At 49.6% G+C, this 16,627-nt stretch overlaps 9 protein-coding genes across 9 annotated transcripts; 4 read left to right on the forward strand and 5 right to left on the reverse strand.

Annotated features, from left to right (window-relative positions):
* Positions 1 to 20: 20 nt before the first annotated feature.
* On the reverse strand, positions 21 to 948 carry EJ05DRAFT_504053 (ankyrin; the record flags this gene model as incomplete). Its single annotated transcript, XM_033747507.1, has 3 exons — positions 21 to 438; positions 586 to 775; positions 831 to 948. 3 exons carry the CDS (start codon positions 946 to 948, stop codon positions 21 to 23), a joined length of 726 nt encoding a protein of 241 aa, XP_033596969.1.
* A 528-nt stretch (positions 949 to 1,476) lies between these two features.
* Positions 1,477 to 2,591, forward strand: EJ05DRAFT_479495 (NAD(P)-binding protein). Its single transcript, XM_033744681.1, has 4 exons — positions 1,477 to 1,589; positions 1,657 to 2,137; positions 2,199 to 2,249; positions 2,303 to 2,591. Exons 1-4 carry the CDS (start codon positions 1,547 to 1,549, stop codon positions 2,475 to 2,477), a joined length of 750 nt encoding a protein of 249 aa, XP_033596970.1. The 5' UTR covers positions 1,477 to 1,546; the 3' UTR covers positions 2,478 to 2,591.
* A 239-nt stretch (positions 2,592 to 2,830) lies between these two features.
* On the forward strand, positions 2,831 to 3,735 carry EJ05DRAFT_479496 (uncharacterized protein). The gene has a single exon (XM_033744682.1). It carries the CDS (start codon positions 2,899 to 2,901, stop codon positions 3,523 to 3,525), a length of 627 nt encoding a protein of 208 aa, XP_033596971.1. The 5' UTR covers positions 2,831 to 2,898; the 3' UTR covers positions 3,526 to 3,735.
* A 168-nt stretch (positions 3,736 to 3,903) lies between these two features.
* EJ05DRAFT_533203 (UPF0103-domain-containing protein) lies at positions 3,904 to 5,159 on the forward strand (the record flags this gene model as incomplete). The annotated part of the gene is made up of 4 exons (XM_033749115.1): positions 3,904 to 4,085; positions 4,139 to 4,207; positions 4,262 to 4,486; positions 4,533 to 5,159. The coding sequence occupies 4 exons, from the start codon at positions 3,904 to 3,906 to the stop codon at positions 5,053 to 5,055; spliced, it is 999 nt and encodes a 332-aa protein (XP_033596972.1). The 3' UTR covers positions 5,056 to 5,159.
* A 615-nt stretch (positions 5,160 to 5,774) lies between these two features.
* Positions 5,775 to 6,901, reverse strand: EJ05DRAFT_143931 (GPI-anchored cell wall beta-1,3-endoglucanase EglC). The gene has a single exon (XM_033739261.1). The coding sequence runs from the start codon at positions 6,718 to 6,720 to the stop codon at positions 5,785 to 5,787; it is 936 nt and encodes a 311-aa protein (XP_033596973.1). The 5' UTR covers positions 6,721 to 6,901; the 3' UTR covers positions 5,775 to 5,784.
* Positions 6,902 to 7,575: 674 nt separating this feature from the next.
* EJ05DRAFT_504058 (biotin synthase) lies at positions 7,576 to 8,918 on the reverse strand (the record flags this gene model as incomplete). Its single annotated transcript, XM_033747508.1, has 2 exons — positions 7,576 to 8,535; positions 8,646 to 8,918. 2 exons carry the CDS (start codon positions 8,916 to 8,918, stop codon positions 7,576 to 7,578), a joined length of 1,233 nt encoding a protein of 410 aa, XP_033596974.1.
* A 422-nt stretch (positions 8,919 to 9,340) lies between these two features.
* On the reverse strand, positions 9,341 to 11,435 carry EJ05DRAFT_504059 (fatty acid transporter; the record flags this gene model as incomplete). The annotated part of the gene is made up of 5 exons (XM_033747509.1): positions 9,341 to 9,842; positions 9,898 to 10,739; positions 10,791 to 10,874; positions 10,933 to 11,375; positions 11,429 to 11,435. 5 exons carry the CDS (start codon positions 11,433 to 11,435, stop codon positions 9,341 to 9,343), a joined length of 1,878 nt encoding a protein of 625 aa, XP_033596975.1.
* A 1,073-nt stretch (positions 11,436 to 12,508) lies between these two features.
* On the reverse strand, positions 12,509 to 14,130 carry EJ05DRAFT_143957 (glycosyl transferase). Its single transcript, XM_033739262.1, has 4 exons — positions 13,947 to 14,130; positions 13,069 to 13,896; positions 12,727 to 13,015; positions 12,509 to 12,673 (listed from the first exon to the last, which is right to left on the reverse strand). The coding sequence occupies exons 1-4, from the start codon at positions 13,992 to 13,994 to the stop codon at positions 12,606 to 12,608; spliced, it is 1,233 nt and encodes a 410-aa protein (XP_033596976.1). The 5' UTR covers positions 13,995 to 14,130; the 3' UTR covers positions 12,509 to 12,605.
* A 392-nt stretch (positions 14,131 to 14,522) lies between these two features.
* EJ05DRAFT_479500 (aminotransferase) lies at positions 14,523 to 16,627 on the forward strand. The gene is made up of 3 exons (XM_033744683.1): positions 14,523 to 15,590; positions 15,641 to 15,783; positions 15,850 to 16,627. Exons 1-3 carry the CDS (start codon positions 14,828 to 14,830, stop codon positions 16,228 to 16,230), a joined length of 1,287 nt encoding a protein of 428 aa, XP_033596977.1. The 5' UTR covers positions 14,523 to 14,827; the 3' UTR covers positions 16,231 to 16,627.

A 16,627-nucleotide genomic window follows, 5' to 3' on the forward strand; every position in this document is an offset into this window, starting at 1 on the left:
CATCTTACTATATAACAGACTTAGTCAGGCTCATACACAAATGGAGCATCGTAGCCAGCCCTACGCCTATCCAGAATGAGCTTTACAATACTCGTATGCCCAGCCGATACTGCTGTATAAAGAACATCCTGTCCCCGATCATCACGTACGGTGGTATCAGCACCGAACTGCAGTAGACATGCAACCATACGTTCGTCTCCTAGCTCTGTAGCGATATGTAATGCCGTAGCGCCGTTCCTGTCACGATCGCTCCATTTCGCTGCGTCATAGCTGATAAGCATACCAACTATAGCGGTCTTCCCGGTGCGGACGGCCAAGTGCAAGACGGGCTCCGTTGGCTCTCGTGTTTCAGACCCTTCCGTGTCTGCATCATGTGTCGAATGCGGATCGGAATGCCCTACTCCGTTGCCGAGCCGGTAAGGGGGACTGACCTGTTGACTAGGGGGTGTTATAAGTATCTAAGGGTTTGGTTGTGGACTTTGCCAGCGATTTGATTCTCCGGTGGTATCAGGAGCCGTTCTATATTTGTCGAGTGCTGAACAGGTATTCCTGATAGATGGCCCTGTGTCAGAGAGAGGGATAGACTCAGGCGTACTAGTAGGAGTTGAAGCAGCAGAAGGAACCTGTATCCGCTCCTGGGGGTAAGTCCGTTGATCCCCAGTTCGGGTCTTTGCAAGCACTTTAGAGCCTCGTTCAGACCGAATATTTGGTGTTATGTCACGTTCTGCTTCAGTACGTGGACGCTGCACTACCGGATTTCTCCTTCCAGTCTTTTCTGCGCAGTAAGGGGTCAGTAAGATGTGGTTCAACCAATGGAAGCGATTACAGACCTCGATATCTGCGCTGAGCTTCTCTATTCTGTAGTCTGCGGCGAGACGAGACTGCCGGGCGGACATTCCTCAAGGAAATGACTTCAGTATCATGGCCGTGATTGTTTTCTGGAGCCATAACGTAGTGTGGTACTACTGAAATTGCTAAGAAAGCGTAAGCGATGTTGCTTACTCTTCTCGAAGTCTACTTCAAGGTCCATCATGGATTTGACCACGTTATTCATCGAGTCGTATCTCTACTCCACAAAGGTAAGTTCAAAATTTCCCCCACTCACTATCTTGTCGGCTCCCAAGGTTTTGTCATGAGGCATTGGTAAGCATGTAAGCCATAATACGCCAAGCAAGCTTATACTTCGTGCCGCTTATGTACTAGCACGACCTCTACTAGGAGTAAGCAATGCGGATAAGCATGCTCACACGCATCTGGCCAAGAATGATGGTACATGAAATATCGTAACCTGCTTCATGATTAATTGCCATGTTGCAGTGTCTAAGCAGTTCAATCGCTGAGCATGATGCATCTGAACCATGTGGACGATGTAGTACGCTGTCTTAGAAATCAGATGTGAATCTTGGAGTCTTTATATGAACCCTCTTACCAAGGTTATCATGCATGGCAGTACTTGCGATCCCTTTGCTTTACCCTCAATCCTTGATCTCTCAAACACATTCATAGCAAATCAAAAAGCACAAATCTTGATACAAACACTCACAACATGCCTTCTTCAACAGTTGTAATCGTCACTGGTGCTAGTAGAGGTACATAGACTGTCCTATATGGCTAAGGATCATTTGTGGGTTAGATACTCACAAGAAATGCACACAGGCATTGGCCACGCAATAGTGGCAGCATATCTCTCGCGTCCGAACCATACTGTCATTGGCAGTGTGCGCAAAACCGACACCCCAAGAACAGAAGATCTCAAGAATCTTCCTGTGGCTACCGGTTCGCGGCTCTTGCTCGTCAGCATTGAAAGTACGTCCACCTCAGACCCAAAGAGGGCGGTCGAAGACATGGAGGCTGCCGGTATCGCGCACATCGATATTGTCGTCTCTAATGCCGGCATCTCTCCCGCTCCAGCACCTCTTGACCTTGCCGATCCCGAGGATTTGATACAGGCTTTCAAGGTCAACGCTGTCGCCTCAGTTTTGCTGTTCCAGGCTGCGAATAGGCTACTATCCAAGTCGGAAGCTCCGAAATGGGTTTCGATCTCGAGTCGTGTCGGCTCTATCGGACAGGCGGCGAGTTTCTACCAATATGCGAGCGCCTACGGCATGTCCAAAGCTGCTCAGGACTGGTTCACTGCGTAAGTCAATTTGGAGTCATAAGTGGACTGAGATATGAGTCGGACTAACCTACATCTCTAGAACGCTACACCACTCGTACGAATCTCTGACAGCTTTCGCTGTTCATCCTGGGTGAGTGATCTATATCATCATGTAACGATATACTGCTAAAGTCCTTTCTATAGATTTGTATCGACAGATATGGGTGTTGCGGCTGCGAAGGGTGCTGGCATAGACATGCCCGCTACTACTGCGAAAGAAAGTGCTGCCAAGTTGCTCGAGGTGATCGACTCTGCACAACGAGAGAGAGAAGGTGCGAAACTTATTGATATCATGACTCATGAAGAAATCTCTTGGTAGAGGAGCATGTAACACACAACTATTGATGGCTTGTCTACGAGAATAATATGTCTTCACATGTTGCGGTTAGCAATGCTGGAACAGTATTAGCCCAATCTAAATTGAAATACTTCTCTTTGTTCCCAGGTGTAATTGCGCATAATGTTGGTGCCTGCTCGAGTACGCTAAGACGTTGTCCGTCATCGTTTTAGTGTAGGAAGTTCGACAGCGGACAGCTGAATTACCTGTTTGAGCCCTAACTGGCCAATGAACACACACTGCGGGCCCCTCAGCCTCAGACTAGAGGTAAGCTTGTAATGGATGGCCTTATGGGTGCCTAGAGGAAAAGCTTACATATAAGAAGTAGAGCCAGCATGCAGGATTCCTTTCAGACCGCGATACACACCCACGGACCTTCGACTGTCAAACTTTCAAATATAAGATGGCAGCGTCATCTCGAGAAACCCAATTGTCCCCAGAAAACAGCATAATCCACGAGAAGCGCAATCCCGAATCCTTGCGCGCACGCGTCGAGGAAATATCGCAAGCCGATGTCCAAGATGCAGTCGCTGGTATGGCAGATCTCGTCCCAGGCCTGAGCACCTACCTGTCATTCACCGGGGCGCGAGTTGTAACGCATCCTGTCTATACTGGCAACGCAAACCTGAATCAAGTCGCGAAAGTATGGATGAAACTGTGCCGGAGCTGTATGACGAAAGACGCACCACTTGCCTGTCGCTTACAACAAAGTGACCTGTTTCCACACTTTGAAAAGCTGTACAAGCGAAGTAACCAGGAGGCCAAAGATTCGAGTCTCGCGTGGCTCTTCAGGGACGTACGCGAGTTCAAGCTCGGCTGCGCGCACTGCAGAGGCGACCCCAACTACTGCATTCCAATGAATGAAAGATGTGAAATGGCGTTATACGTTCGAAGAAACCTATACAACGAGTATTGGCCTGGCCAGGAGGCCCGTGGAGGTTTAGGTTGTTACGATGGAGAAAGGTTCGATTTGGCCACGCGTGAACAGATAGAGGACGCGATTGCGCGAGGAGTGGAGCGCGCAACTTGATCTTTATTTGGCTTCGAGTATGACCTCAAGCCAACTTCCGGAGCTTTTTTTTTTCACAATAGGCTGATCCGGCGTTATGGAATGTGTACCATACTGTCTATAATGATATCAATGATCCTTTGAGATCGTCAAAGCATTACTTGACGAGTTGCGAAAAGGACCTCGGGAAAATGTTGTGTGGATAGACCTATATATGCGCCGAGATCCTGGAATATACACCATATGCGGCGTCATTCAGCCTGATGCGGGGCGGCCGGGAGTCCGCGGGGCAGCACGACGGATAGCTATCAGCTATCACTCCATACATTTCACTGTCCTGCATGCACCCTTCTTCCTACCTCCCCATAGACTCTATAATCAGGACACCTTTCTACTACAATGCCATCTCGTGAAGCAACCCACGCAGGCTCGTGGTACACGGACAATGGACCCCAGCTTGATCGCCAGCTGAGCGGCTGGCTTGACCAGGTGCCTACGGCCACGTCAGGTATCGGCGCTCACTCGTCAACAGAAGGCTCATTGCAGATCCCATCGACTGGGGCCAGAGCTATCATTGCACCGTAGGGCCTGGGTTGGACTGTGCGAACTATGGCTGGAGCTCATGTCCTCGTAGGCACGCCGGTTTCTCTTACTCTGGGCCTGCGGCGGCATGGGCATACAAGTCACTCGACTTGTCCAATGTGTGGGTAGCGACCATAGTCACATATTGGCTCTATGTGGGTGCTGACTGACGTAGTAAACGTGTCTTCCTACTTGGTCCTTCTCACCACTATTATCTCACGACTTGTGCCCTCTCAAGATGCGATACATATGAGACTCCGCTGGGAGATCTAAAGATTGACCTAGCCACCGTGAAAGAACTAGAGCAGACTGGTGCATTCGAGAAGATGTCACAGTCTAAAGACGAGGCAGAGCATAGCTTGGAAATGCACCTACCATACATCTACAAGATGCTCTCAACGTATGCTTCCTAACATGTTGTTGTAGCTAAGGCTCATATCCAGCAGGAAGTTCTCCAATCCCGCTGCTTTCCCACCTCTCATACCAATACTCGTGGGAGCCACCACCTCTTCCACCGAGAAACGCTTTGGCGAGGTTCTTGCCCCTTACTTGGCCGATCCAACCTCGATATTCGTAATCAGCTCAGACTTCTGTCACTGGGGTTCGCGGTTTCGATACACGTACTACGTCCCTGAAAGTGGTTCACCAAAGAATCTGGGACCCCGAGATCAGATCTCAAAGACATTCCCCATACATGAGAGTATCAAGCTCGTAGACCAATGGTGCATGGACGCTGTAGAAACAGGGTCCCATGACAACTTCCAAGACATCCTTGACGAGACAAACAACACAGTGTGCGGAAGACATCCGATTGGTGTCATCATGGCAGCGATTGAAGCACTGGACAAGCAAGGAATGGTGGGTAGCGGCAAAGGGAAGTTCAAATTCGTTCGATACGAGCGGAGCAGTCTCGTCGATACGTATTCGGACAGTAGTGTGAGCTACTGCAGCGCATTCGCGATTCTATGAAGTTAGAAATTCGGGAGTTCGAAAGGAGATGATAGAATGTCCACCTGTGAACATGTTCAAATGTGTGACCTATGTTCCTCCGTCCGTGAAATAGTACAGCAACGAAACTTGCCATAATCCTCCGCCCTTTTTCCATTACTCACTTACTTCATTTGCGCCATACACCCTCCCAGTTCTACCAGTATAGTAATAGTGAGAAGAGTAAGATCTACATACCATGTAGGCCATAATCTCCTTCCTATTTATGTGATCTATACCATCAAACTCTGTAACTAAACGTTTTCTTAGATATAACACTACTATAACACCTTCGAAATAAATAGTGTTACATAAGTAGAATTACAAGTAGAATCATACTTCTACTTTTCATAATAATACTAAGATCGATATCTAATATTAGAGTTCAATTCACCTACTAAATTCATGTTCTTTAATGTTCTCAGATGCACTACAATAGACTTAGTTCACTATGCTAGGATCATGCACCACGGAGTTATTAAAGAGGTAGTATGAAACTATAGGTGTCTTACTATTGGCAAGGTGACCCTTGCTAATGGATTTTATGCCCAATACTGGTTTTTATGATGCTATTCTAGTACATGTGACGTCTTCCGTCGTGCAAGACGGCTTGGCTTGGAGTCCGAGTCACTTCATAGTCTACAAATCAGAAACGCCGATATGCAAATCGCAGCAATACCAAGTTATCTGAAGTAGTACAAGTAGTCCTATCTAGGCAGGACAAGACAAGTCGAACAAAGGCGCGCCCCCACCACTCCCCACAATACCAAAACTCGGGCTCGGCGTCCCAGGAACGGCATCCTGCACGGTAAAGTACCAAAAGTTCGTGTTTCCAAAGAGCGAGCACGCCGTCTCATCCCAGTAGCGTTTCGCGTTGTCCACGTTTGCGACAGCGGCGCCAGATTGAGGCCCGCTGACCGGCCAGCCCGTCTCGGTGATCCAGACCGGCTTACCCTGGGCAACGCCCTTGACGGCGTTGAATGCGTCTTCGAAGAGCTGGTGGGAGTTGTCAATGGCGTTTGATTTCGAGCTTTCATAGTAGGGGTACGCATCCACGCCGAGGAAGTCGATATTAGCTATCACGGCGGAGTTGGAGCCGTTGACGTAGTCGTTCCAGGTGTCGACGTGGCCGACGGGCTTGCCGTTGAGGGCGTTGCCGGCGATGAGATTGCGCACTTGGCCGATGTAGTTGACGAGGTCCTGTGGGTTGGCGCCCGGGCCCGATTTTGCGGCGATTCCGGTGGGTGAGTTTCTGTACAGGTCTTCGCTTCCTACTGAGATGCCGACGACCTTGTCTGTGAATGCGGTGCCGTATTGCTGAACGGCGGCTGAGAGCGCGGCTAGCTCATTGTTGAAACTCTCCGGGCCTGCGGATGCCCAGAGGCCGAGCAGAAGCTGTGTGTCGGTGTTGAGGGCGGCTTGAATAGCGGATATAGGCGTGTTTGGCGTGCCGCCTTGAATCATGGTGAAGAGTCGAGCACTATTGAAGCCGGGGGCATTTGGGAGGTTCTTTGCGAGGTTGAACTCATTTTCGAAATCGGCTTGTTGTTTCGGGGCGCCGTTGGTGAAGAGGTTGCCATAGTTAAAGCCTTTGCTCTGGGCTGATGCCAATGTTGCTGCTGTTAAGAAGATACTGAATGAATACATGTTGATGGATGGATTGAAGCAAATCTATCTGATTCTCATGTCCTGGTTATGAATAAGGGACAAGACGTAGACAGGAAATGATGATACTTATTAAGCTTTGTATCTAGGTATGACGTGGTGGCAGTGTCGATCAGTTCCAAGGGAAACTACAGGGAACCTGGAAGTGTTTGACTGGGGATGCCAGAATAGGCATCTTGATCATCGTCTATAAATTGGTCTCGACCACACAAAACCTTCGGCTGTCCTTTATCGCTTACAAACACGTTGTTCAATGACATTGCCGGTGATGTGGATGTTCATCCCAAGACACCGTGCATGCAGATTAAACCCCTCATTAGCCTATCCTGGCGACTCTGCATCTATCAGACTAGACACGATCGCAGCCGTGATCCCAAGCAGCTCTTTCGCGTCCGAATTGCCGTCTCAGGTTTTGCGGAACTGCGGCAGTGCAAAAGAGCGCCGCTGAGGCGAGGGAGCAGCGGCAATAGTCCATGGAAGCGGCTCTGTAGATCCACGACGGCAAGACATGTCACTGGGCGAGGCTGAGAAATGTGGCTGCGAGGATGATGAAACTTATGGGGATCGAGATGACTCGAGGACCCTGAACGTCATCCAATCACTGCTCGACTACAGCGCTAGCCCTGAACCGGCTGTGAGTATAATTACTCTGTAGGGTGGGTTACCGTGCGTCTATCAGGTCGGACATGCAAGGTCGCGTTAGGTGCTTTGATTTCCTCTGTGTGCTTTTTATATATCCTAGGGCATTACCATCCCATGCGACCCCTAGATTCATGTAAGGCACCATATCCCGAAGTCCATATATGCACATATCTACAAGCATCATGCACTGTGCCTTCATGCCGCCACAGAGGCTGGCTCAGCACTTGTCTCCGCTGCTGATGCGCTCTCGACTTTCAAAGTCTTCCTTTCCGGTTTCAATTCCTCGCTCTCCATGGGGCGCAGCCCCCACCTATCGAACATAGCCTTGTCCTCATCCCAACCATTGCAATCCGTCGTCAACATCTTCTCCCCCGTGAACACTGCATTCGCGCCAGCCATGAAGCATAGCATCTGCTTCTCCTCGCTCATCACGACTCGTCCGGCAGCTAGCCGCACAATGCTGCCGGGCATGCACACTCGCGCCGTCGCAATCGTGCGCACCACCGCGTCGAACGCAATCGGCTTCGTATCGCCCAGCGGCGTGCCCTTGATCGGAACCAGCGTGTTGATAGGCACACTCTCCGGATGCGCAGGCAGCGTCGCCAGCGTATACACCAGCCCGATATGGTCTTTCTTATTCTCGCCCAAGCCCAAGATACCACCCGTACATACATGTATGCCCGCGTCCGCAACATGCTGAATCGTCGCCAGCCGCTCGTCGTAGCTGCGCGTTGTAATGACGCTCGGGTAGTGCTCGCGGCTCGTGTCTACGTTGTGGTTGTACGCCGTCAAACCGGCATCTTTCAGCTCTTTGGCTTGCGCGGCGTCGATCATGCCGAGCGTCACGCAGGCTTCCATGCCGAGCTCGCGCACACCCGTCACCATGGCTTTTATGTTCTTGAGGTTTGTCTTGCGCCCGCGCATGTCACGCCATGCGGCGCCCATGCAAAAGCGGTTCGAGCCGTTGGCTTTGGCGATGCGGGCCGCAGCAAGAACTTCTTCAACGGGGGAGAGCTTGGTTGCTTTGAGACCGGTGGAGTATCGGGAGGATTGTGCGCAGTAGGAGCAGTCTTCAGAACAGCCACCAGTCTTGATGTTCATGAGAGTGCAGAGTTGAATGGCCGAGGGTGGATGGAAGCGCTTGTGTATTTGGCTCTGTTACTGAGTCAGTCTGAAGCATATGCGTGTGTGTGCTTGTGCATTGGTTATAGACGATGGGCCATTGAACACTAAATGCACACAGACCAGGGTCCATGCCAACTCACAGCAGCACTGATGAGCTCCATGAGAGGCGTCTCATAGACCTCTTGAATTTCCTCCTTCGTCCAGTCATTTCTCGGTGCGATTGCATTCAACGCCTTGGCCAATTGCCCTGTCCTTTCGGCAGTGGGCGGGGCAGGTGGTTCTGTAGGAGGTTTGCTGGAAAACGGCGTGGCGGGGACATCGTGAACTGTGGAGAAGGTCCTAGGTGCGACGATCAAGCCGGGGTGTTGAAAGGTCACACGCTGTAATGATCGTAGGCCGTGACGTGAAGCCATAGCTATTTGCGCGAAGGAATCAAAGGAATGGAGAAGAACGGAAATAGGACACGATTGAGGGATATGATTGTTTGTTGAGTTCTGGAGCATAGGACTCGGTGTTCATGGATGGCGGGGAGCGCTAAAGACTGGAGGAGCTATTCTACATCTGCTGCTAGGTCTGGCCAATTGCAGGCTAAAAGTTATTAAGTCCCCCAACATCCATGGGGGTTTTGCGTTAGGGAACGGTCCGGCCTGTGTCAGTAGCAAAATTGACTGGGATCATTCAGCCGAATTGAAGAGGGCCTAATGATTGATTGTGGTATTAAAAATTAACGCGTGGCACCACATGCCGGGAATAAGGACTAATCACGCCCACTTTGGTCTGCCGGTCGTATATCCGATCATCTCGCTATCCGCCTTCGGCCATGGAGTATGCTGGCTCATATGCGTGCTTTGCCCGTCTTCAGCGCCTCGTAGTCTTCGTTTCGGAACGGAATGTACGTGTCTCCTTCGTATGGAAGCCAGTACATCACATCGTCTCCCGTGACTTTGGCGGGATCAATGCCCTCGCGTCTTATCTTTCCCTTTTGAATCTTGAACGTCCCGGTGTACTCAATCAGCTTTGTGACCCTGATGAATCCAGGCACGGCGTAGCGAGGGAGCTGCGTTAAACAGTGCTGTGCCAATCCCCTAAAGTCCACCTTGTCAGCCGTCACTCCAGGTTTGAGAACGACGGCCGCAAGACCACAACGGCCATCTGCCTTTGGCACTTCCACTCCCACGACATTCGATTCGTCGATTTGGCTGAATGTTCCGACAATGTCGCTGACTTCATTGGTTGATACATTTTCGCTGCGCCAGCGGAAAGTGTCGCCCAGTCGATCTACAAAATACACACGACCATCTTTGTCCTGTCGCAGCAGATCCCCAGATCTGTACCATCTGTGCATGGCGGGTCAGCTTTGAGGTGTAGTCATGATCCTATATCAGCACTTACACGTCTCCCCGCTTAAAAGCATCGCGCAGCAGCCTCTTTTCCATAGCTTCTTTATTTTGGTGATACACTTCTTGCAATGGAGTTGATGTATCCATCCGATATATCTCTTCGCCAGGCTCGTTTACACCAACAACGACAGGACGTCCGGCTTCATCTTTTATGATCTCCTGAGTGTCCATGTCTATCTTGATCCTTTTAACACCACTTCCAGCCATGAGTTTGAAAATGAGACCTCGGACACCCACAGCGTATCTGGAGAACTCGCCTCGATTTGCATTCAGTGATGATTTGCCCAAGGAATCCGTGGCAGCATACAGTTCATTGATGGTCTCGATGCCAAATCTCTGACGGAATGGCTCCCACACGTCAGGACGCATCCCGTTGCCCCACGCCATCTTGACACTGTTTTGACAATCAAGCGGCGACGGTGGAGCATTTACTAGATATCGGCATAGCTCGCCGACGTACTGTAATATAGTAGCTTTTGACTCTCTAACTTCCGGCCAGAATGTTTTATGTGAGAATTTGCGACTGAGGACGATCGTAGATCCACCATGAATCGATGGAGTCACACACAAGCCATGACCAGTCCCATGGTATAATGGAAGGCAGGTGAACATGCGCTCACCGGGTTTCAGTTTAAGGTAGCGGGCCATAATATAGCCAGTCATTAATTCACGTTGTACTGTCACTCTCGTGGCTTTGGGCAGTCCCGTAGTTCCACTTGTGTACAGCAGGCCTCGAATATCATTCAAGCTTCCAGGAATCTGTCGTTCTTTCGGCACAGGAGCCATGATTTTCAGGCTGTCAATTAATTGGGGACCGTACAAGTGCAATGTGACCTGCAAATGAATTTAGTGGACATTTATGCAGATTTGTCGCACCTAGCCCACCTTGATGTCATCAAAATCTTTTGCACAAGTATTAATATTGCGATATGATTCCGAGTCATATAAGACGTAACGAGTGCCACAGAGCTGAGTTTCGAAGTTAGCCATTGAACATTGTTAAAGGCTTTGAACAATGTAGACCTACCTTAACGCAATGGAGGAGCCCATGACCAGTTAAGTTGCAGTTGAGGAAGCTCGGCGCACCTCCAATACATTCGAGCGCCATCCATAGCAAGATATATTCGGGAGTGTTGACGCCATATATTGCGACGACTTCATCCTTCTGCACATTGAGGTCATTGAGCAGCCAATTGGCAGCCTTGATTATCCTGTCGTAGAACTGTTTGTAGGTCCACGATTTTCCCTCGAAAATGAGGAAAAGTCGGTCACCATGATTGCGAGCCTGTTCCTCGAAGATATGGAACGTAAATAGTCGTTGCTCTTTGGCACGTGTTTCGATGAACTTCACCACACTGCGATGTGTCGGAGAAAGCGGTGCCAGTGCTAAGTCGCTTGCAATGTGATATTTCGCATTGACATAGGCAGCTGCAGCCGTAAGGGCCGTTGCGCCTACGAGGGCGGATGAGGCTATGTATGAATATCAACGGAATCGTTCAAGCATATGTTTGCAGGTTACTTACCAGCCATCAGGTATCAACAAGACTGGATCGCGGAGAAATGCGGCGGGGGAGTGTCAGGTCAAACACAAAGGTTACGAAAGAGTGATTCTGGTCAGCGCCTTGACACGACAGAACGCATGGATGAGGCGTGGAGGACATGGAGGCGCCGCCAATGCCCACACGCATCCATGCAGTGACAGAGGCCGATTGCCGTGAAACCCCGCACCGAGAGGCAATACTAAGTAGCAGTAAAGCATATTTCGAGTCAAGTAAGGCCGGTTGAAATTGCAAAGCTCAGACGTCGTTTGTCTACAATCATCTGTACCAGCCTCGGGTACCACCAGTCAGGTCCGTTTCCGTTCCTGAGTCGTGGGCAAAAATGACGATGCGTCGGCTAGTGCTCTTAAGCGGCTGGGGAACCCTGGACTTCGGTTTACTAGTCATGCGCCCTAGCGGGTTGATGCCGGTCGATGCAGCATCGTGACCATGGAATCGCAGTTGTCCTTTGTCTCTTTTAGGTAAGATATGCGAAGTAACAATATGAGAGAAGTCCATATGAACATATAGGCATCATGTGACCTTTTCTATTAATCGGAAAAAAGGTAGAGAGAAGGTGCATGACAGTTCGGTGTTAACATTCATGCCTCAGGTACACACGTCCGGACTTCTTCCAGGTTTCGATCATGCGCAGCAAGTGGGTCAATAAGTCTATTTCATCGTCAGCCTGACAATGGAGTGAATCATGTACATGAAAGTTTCCTGTTTAACCGAATATACAAAATACCAGGATCCATGTCCAACGGTACGGCCCGAAGCCGTCAAGGCCATGAATTGCCTGTGTTGCTGAGCCCAGAAATAACGCCGTCCCCAGGAGCCAGATATGCGATTACAGATTTGCGAAAATGGACATGGAAACATGCACAACGAGGTCATCATGTCACCGTTTCTCGAAACGACCACGTTGACGACCCAAAAGTAAGCGAAGCACTGCGAAAGCACCTATAGCCGCCATGCATGTCAAGATGAGCAATGATGTCAATCGAATGGCGGAGAGCATGCGACCTGCGACAGACAAGGGGAATCTTAAAGGTAGAACATTCCCAAGTCAGTGAGACTTCGACCTGCTGCGCAATGTGATGAGAAGTGGGATATAGGGAGGTACATGCGATGGTAATGCGGTGCAACCTTTCTGACTTGTCTAGTGTTGCTCCTTCTCATACCCCTCTGGTTTTTGCATTCCATTGACATCAAAGAAACGCGATGTGCCTGATATTTTGGTAAGAACGGGATTTCGGGCACCAGTTTTCGAGCAGACTTACAAGAGTATCCGTTCCAATCGAAATTGTCTTTTGGATTGCAATGGCACTTCAGCTTTAACCGCGTCTCCTCACCAGTAGGACAATGTGTGAATGGGACGTGATAGTAGGCAATATCGTTGAAGAAGTGAATCTCCTCCTTCTTTAGCATCAGAGATGCGGCGATCGAGTGGACAGGGGCGTCGCCCCAACGTTCGTAGAAGAAGCCACCGTCTCTGTCCAAGTGGTTAAAATAGTCAATGTAGGCTTGCGAGCGAAGCCAGTTTAGATTTCCAATCTCGAAATTGGACCACTGTGTCCCATCAGTCTTGGTTTCCGAGTTTGGAGATTCCAGGGTTGACTTACGAAATGGCAATGGTTGTAGGTACTACCCCCATCATCACTGACAAAGCCCATGGTATTATCCTTCTCCAAATGTTGAGGGAACTTGGCCATAAAACCCTTGACGCTGTCCCACAAAGTGGGGATGGTTTCGACGTATTCATACAAGCTGATGACAAAGCTGTACTTCTTACCGTGGTCTGCCATGAATTTGAATGTGTCATAGTGGATATCGCAGTACAATTCAACACTTGGCTCAACGCGCCAGTACCATTCATAGTCAAGCATCAATGGGTGACGGAAGAAGAAACCAGACTCATAACGACACATGTGACGGTAGCTGACGGAGTCGCCGTAGATGATCTTTTTGGCCTTCATGTCCTCGCGGACTTTCTCGGCTTTGCTCTGGTCAATCCACTCTGGGAACGACCAATGTTCTTTAGGAATGGTGCCATACTTGGTCTTCCCGGATACCAAGGATGTGGTGATCTTTTTGAAGTTGTCGTCAAACTCCTGGTCGTTCAAGAATACCCAATCGTAGTTGTACCTGCGATTGAAACGGTCCTCGACATGGCGAATTGATTTTGCAATTTCCCAGATGTCAGAGTTCCGCGCCAAAGTAACAAATGTAGCATTCATGCGAGGTCCTTCAGCGCTTTCGTAAGGTAATGTATTTGGAGTATTCGGTGAAGTTCCGGGCTGAGTGTATGTGTCTTTGTCGAGAGATAAATGCGCTTGACTGCTGCTACCTCCAGCATTGGCCTCTTGCTCTTTGATAACATCTGATGCGTTTGTCAAGGGAGTGCCTCTGATTGGGGCGGAGGATGTGAAAAAGTAGACGATGGTGAGGCACTAGACCTGTGAGTTGATATTTAGGTGCTGTGAATTGCTGATGCACTTACTAAGAAGGCTAGGAGAATGTAGCGCACATAGCGCTGTGAGCCGGCCATTATTGAAGAACGATGCCGTGAGGGCTGAGAATCGTGGGTTTCTTTGGAGTCCGCCACGGTGACTGCTTTGCTGGCCAGAAGCGCTTTTGCGGAAGATGAAGGACGGCGACGAGTGTTCGATTCTGTCACGGTGGTGATGTAAGAAAAGCAATGTGTGTGATGGAAGGTAGTACAAAGCGACTGCCGTTGTACTCGTATCAGACGACGTGAGAGCGAAGTAGCGGTGGCTCAGAGAACGCTGCAGACTGGATCAGGGAACGAGGCACAACGCATCTACTTGGTGGGCATCGCTTGTACGGCCAGTACGACGAGAGGCTGGGATCGTGGCAGGCAAAAAGGCAGACGAGGGAGAAGGCGTAATTGAAGAAAGGGGACCGAAAAGATATCGAAGTTCGGAATGGCTGCTTCTTGAGAGCCAAGAGCCCTAAAGCGGTTTGGCAGATCCATTTATCAATCCTGGCTTTTCGAGTTTCAAGGGTTGGTCGGTCTTGCTCGGAGCGTCGTAAGCCAAACCTGAAATCTCAGGCAACTTTTAGCCTTGCGGGCAATTCTCTAAGGCATCCAATGTGACCTTGAACTTTGTCAAAACAAGCTTTGAGCAATTGTCCAAGTACATCAAGAGGGAGATCCCTATCCATCAATACACCATCGCCATGTATTACATTTGCCTCAACAAAGCACGCAATGAATGCAAACCACGGGTGTCCCCGGTTGAGCCCTCGCCTGGCGCGATTTCTAGGTACGCGGGGCAGCAAAAGTGCCCAACCTTTTGAGCAGCAGCATGCTAAACATTGCGAATCATCATTCACTTTCTCGTTTCTGTTACTCGAGTTATGGAGCAGACTGCGGTCGAGAAGAGGCTTCAATCATTACTAGATCATCGGCAGTCGCAATCTCTTCTACGCAGATTAACCGTCGCGCCTCCAGGGGCTCCAGACTTTTCATCCAACGATTTCCTCTCATTATCAACAAACAAATCGCTACATACGGCCTTCTTCAACGAGCTCTCAAAGTCACAAGGAGACTTTAGACTTGGTAGTGGAGGCTCGAGATTGCTGGATGGTAACTCGAGCTTGGCCCAGGATCTGGAGCGTGACGTTGCCCTTTTCCACAATGCACCCGCAGGGCTTCTTTTCAATTCCGGTTTCGACGCGAATTCTGGATTCTTTGCATGCGTGCCACGGTGTGGAGACTACGTCGTTTATGATTCGTATATCCATGCTTCAGTCCATGACGGCATGAGACTGTCAAGAGCATCTTCATGTTTACCTTTCAAGCACAACTCGGTAACAGATCTAAGGGCTCTTCTAGAGAGGTCAATCAAAACCGATAGGCTACTTGAGCAAGGCTCCCGAGATGTCTTTCTAGCTGTTGAAGCCATCTATAGCATGGATGGTGATTTAACACCGCTCCAAGAGATCATCGACCTTGTGGACCAGCTCTTCCCGTTCAAAAATTGCCACATCATCATTGACGAAGCACATTCAACAGGCGTCCTAGGGCCTTTAGGGAAGGGCTTGGTCTGTCAGCTTGGTCTCGAAGATCGCATGTTTGCACGATTGCATACCTTTGGGAAGGCCATGGCCTCTGCAGGTGGTATGTAACCTCAACATCATATGCACCTCCTGCCACTGACCATCATCTAGCCATGATCTTATGCTCGCAAACTGTTAGACAGTATTTGATTAACTACGCTCGTCCCTTGATATACACGACATCAATGTCATATCCATCTCTAATAAGTATCAAAGTCTCTTACGATTTCCTAGGTAGTGGAAAAGTCGAAGCAGTAAGTTTCGCCATCACTACCACTACCAACCACCTCGTAGGACCAAAACAAATCTAACCCTCTCAGCTGCGCCGCCACCTTCAAGCCCTTCAAACCAGATTCTACAGGCTCCTCCAACAACTCGTGACCAAACACCCTTTACAAGGTACCGGTATCCTCCCTCTAACCATCCCAGCATCCTGTCCAAGGTCCCCAATCTTCTCAATCCTCACCTCAGAACCCCGCAACTTGGCCGCGCACTGCCAGAAATCGGGCTTCGTCGTCAGACCGGTCGTGCCACCCACAGTCCCAACTGGCACCGAGCGTATCAGAGTGTGTCTGCACGCAGGCAACACATATGCGCAGATCGATGCCCTTGCTGCTGCCATCGAACTGTGGACTGTAAAGGAGATGCAGCGAAGGAAGGGGCTCTCCACGTGTACATATGCAGATAGAGCGCGGCTTTGATATAGGTCTTGTATAATGGTTGCTATCTTGTACTCTGCGTCGAGCTCGCCATAGTGGATATACGCCATACAGAACCACTGGTTCTATGTATGGGGTGACGGGGAGGAAGGAAGGAAGGAAGGAAGGCAAGAAATTAGTAAGCACTGTCCAAAGTCTACCATAATAGTATGACCTGTGACTACTCTACCGCATATAGTCAATGTTCTCTTGAAGGAGACTTATCAACAAAGCGCGCTGCTGGATAGATAGTGAGTGCAGTAAGAAAATAAAAAGCCCCAGAGATGTCATACTATAAGGTTATATCTGTCTGTCTGTCTGTCTGTCTGTCTGTCTGTCTGTCTGTCTGTCTGTCTGTCTGTCTGTCTGTCTGTCTGTCTGTCTGTCTGTCTGTCTGTCT

Source organism: Pseudovirgaria hyperparasitica, assembly GCF_010093815.1.
Source record: "Pseudovirgaria hyperparasitica strain CBS 121739 unplaced genomic scaffold EJ05scaffold_16, whole genome shotgun sequence".
NCBI classification, from domain to species: domain Eukaryota; kingdom Fungi; phylum Ascomycota; class Dothideomycetes; order Acrospermales; family Acrospermaceae; genus Pseudovirgaria; species Pseudovirgaria hyperparasitica.